The sequence below is a fragment of the Puntigrus tetrazona genome, chromosome 10, assembly GCF_018831695.1.
Source record: "Puntigrus tetrazona isolate hp1 chromosome 10, ASM1883169v1, whole genome shotgun sequence".
NCBI classification, from domain to species: domain Eukaryota; kingdom Metazoa; phylum Chordata; class Actinopteri; order Cypriniformes; family Cyprinidae; genus Puntigrus; species Puntigrus tetrazona.
The window spans coordinates 8,183,475-8,184,696 of NC_056708.1; the positions used below are offsets into that span (position 1 = coordinate 8,183,475).

General features: G+C 39.2%; 2 protein-coding genes across 4 annotated transcripts in view; one reads left to right on the top strand and one right to left on the bottom strand.

The window, feature by feature from the left end:
• cadm2a (cell adhesion molecule 2a) overlaps positions 1 to 1,222 on the bottom strand; it is a 1,030,129-nt gene that overhangs the window by 181,114 nt on the left and 847,793 nt on the right. The gene's annotated exons all lie outside the window — the stretch shown is intronic.
• LOC122352913 (protein unc-13 homolog B-like) overlaps positions 1 to 1,222 on the top strand; it is a 26,008-nt gene that overhangs the window by 23,832 nt on the left and 954 nt on the right. The window contains exons 29-30 of the mRNA XM_043250661.1: positions 377 to 469; positions 564 to 723. Coding sequence (XP_043106596.1) covers positions 377 to 469; positions 564 to 723 — 253 coding nt within the window. The remainder of the gene's footprint in view (positions 1 to 376; positions 470 to 563; positions 724 to 1,222) is intronic.

A 1,222-nucleotide genomic window follows, 5' to 3' on the forward strand; every position in this document is an offset into this window, starting at 1 on the left:
AGACTCCCTGAGACCCAAGTACCCTTTCACGAGCCCGGATGTCTTCCTAGATGTGTTTTTTTTCCCCTGATGTGGTGAATCTCACAATCACCATGTCATGTTTCATCCCAAATTTAAATTGTTATTTTATATATACAAAATCATCCCTTTTAAGGATCATTAAAGACCCCATTGTGTCCCCAACGTCATTGTCATTACTTTCTTTTTTTTTTCTGTAAATTTGTGCACAGGCCCATCTGGTACATTTTTCCTTAAGTTTCTCTTAAAAGCTCCACCATGCATGTGAGGCCTTGTGGTTTACACTTTGTGTGTGTGTGCCATGTGTGAATGTGCGTGTCATATTTTCGGGACATTCTAATTTTGTGTGTGTGTGTAGGCTCAGGAGTTGATAAACCAGTAGGGGAAGTATCCATACAGATTGACCTCTTCACTCACCCAGGCACAGGAGAACATAAAGTTACGGTTAAAGGTAAATCTGATTTTATTTTTGCCATGTTTAAGCAAGCTTTATCTGTCCCACAGGTGTATTTTGTGATGGCTGAATGACATTTCTTCATTTCTAGTTGTGGCGGCTAATGATCTGAAGTGGCAGACGTCTGGGATGTTCCGGCCGTTTGTGGAGGTCACCATGATTGGCCCTCATCTCAGCGACAAAAAGCGCAAGTTCACCACCAAATCAAAAAACAACAGCTGGGCACCCAAATTCAATGAGACCTTCCATTTGTGAGTGCAAAATCTAGCCACTTACAACTTAATCATTAATGAAGAGCAATACATTAAAACATGGATGCCTCTTTCATAATTTTTTTTCACAATTTTTGAAAAAGAAAACATGCTCATGCACCAATATAAAATGGATGGATGGATGGATGAATGTACAGAAGGGATGGGTGCTTCGATGGATGGATAGTTGATTGGATAGGCAGATTGATGGACGGATGGATGGAATTTAGAGCTTTTGGAGGCCTTTTTATTTACAGTATGTATGTGTGTGTGTTCCATGTGACCAATTTGCATCCAAAAGTCTTTCTTTAGGGGACATTTAAGGACATTCTAATTTGTAATGAGAAGAAAAAAAACAAATAAATAAAAGTGGTTTTTTTTTTTACGTAAATTGTGTATGAGCAAGAATTTCTGCATTTATTACTGCATCTCTGCATTTAATCTCTCGCTCTCTCTCTCTCTCTCGCTCTCTCTCTCTCTCTCTCTCTCTCTCTCTCTC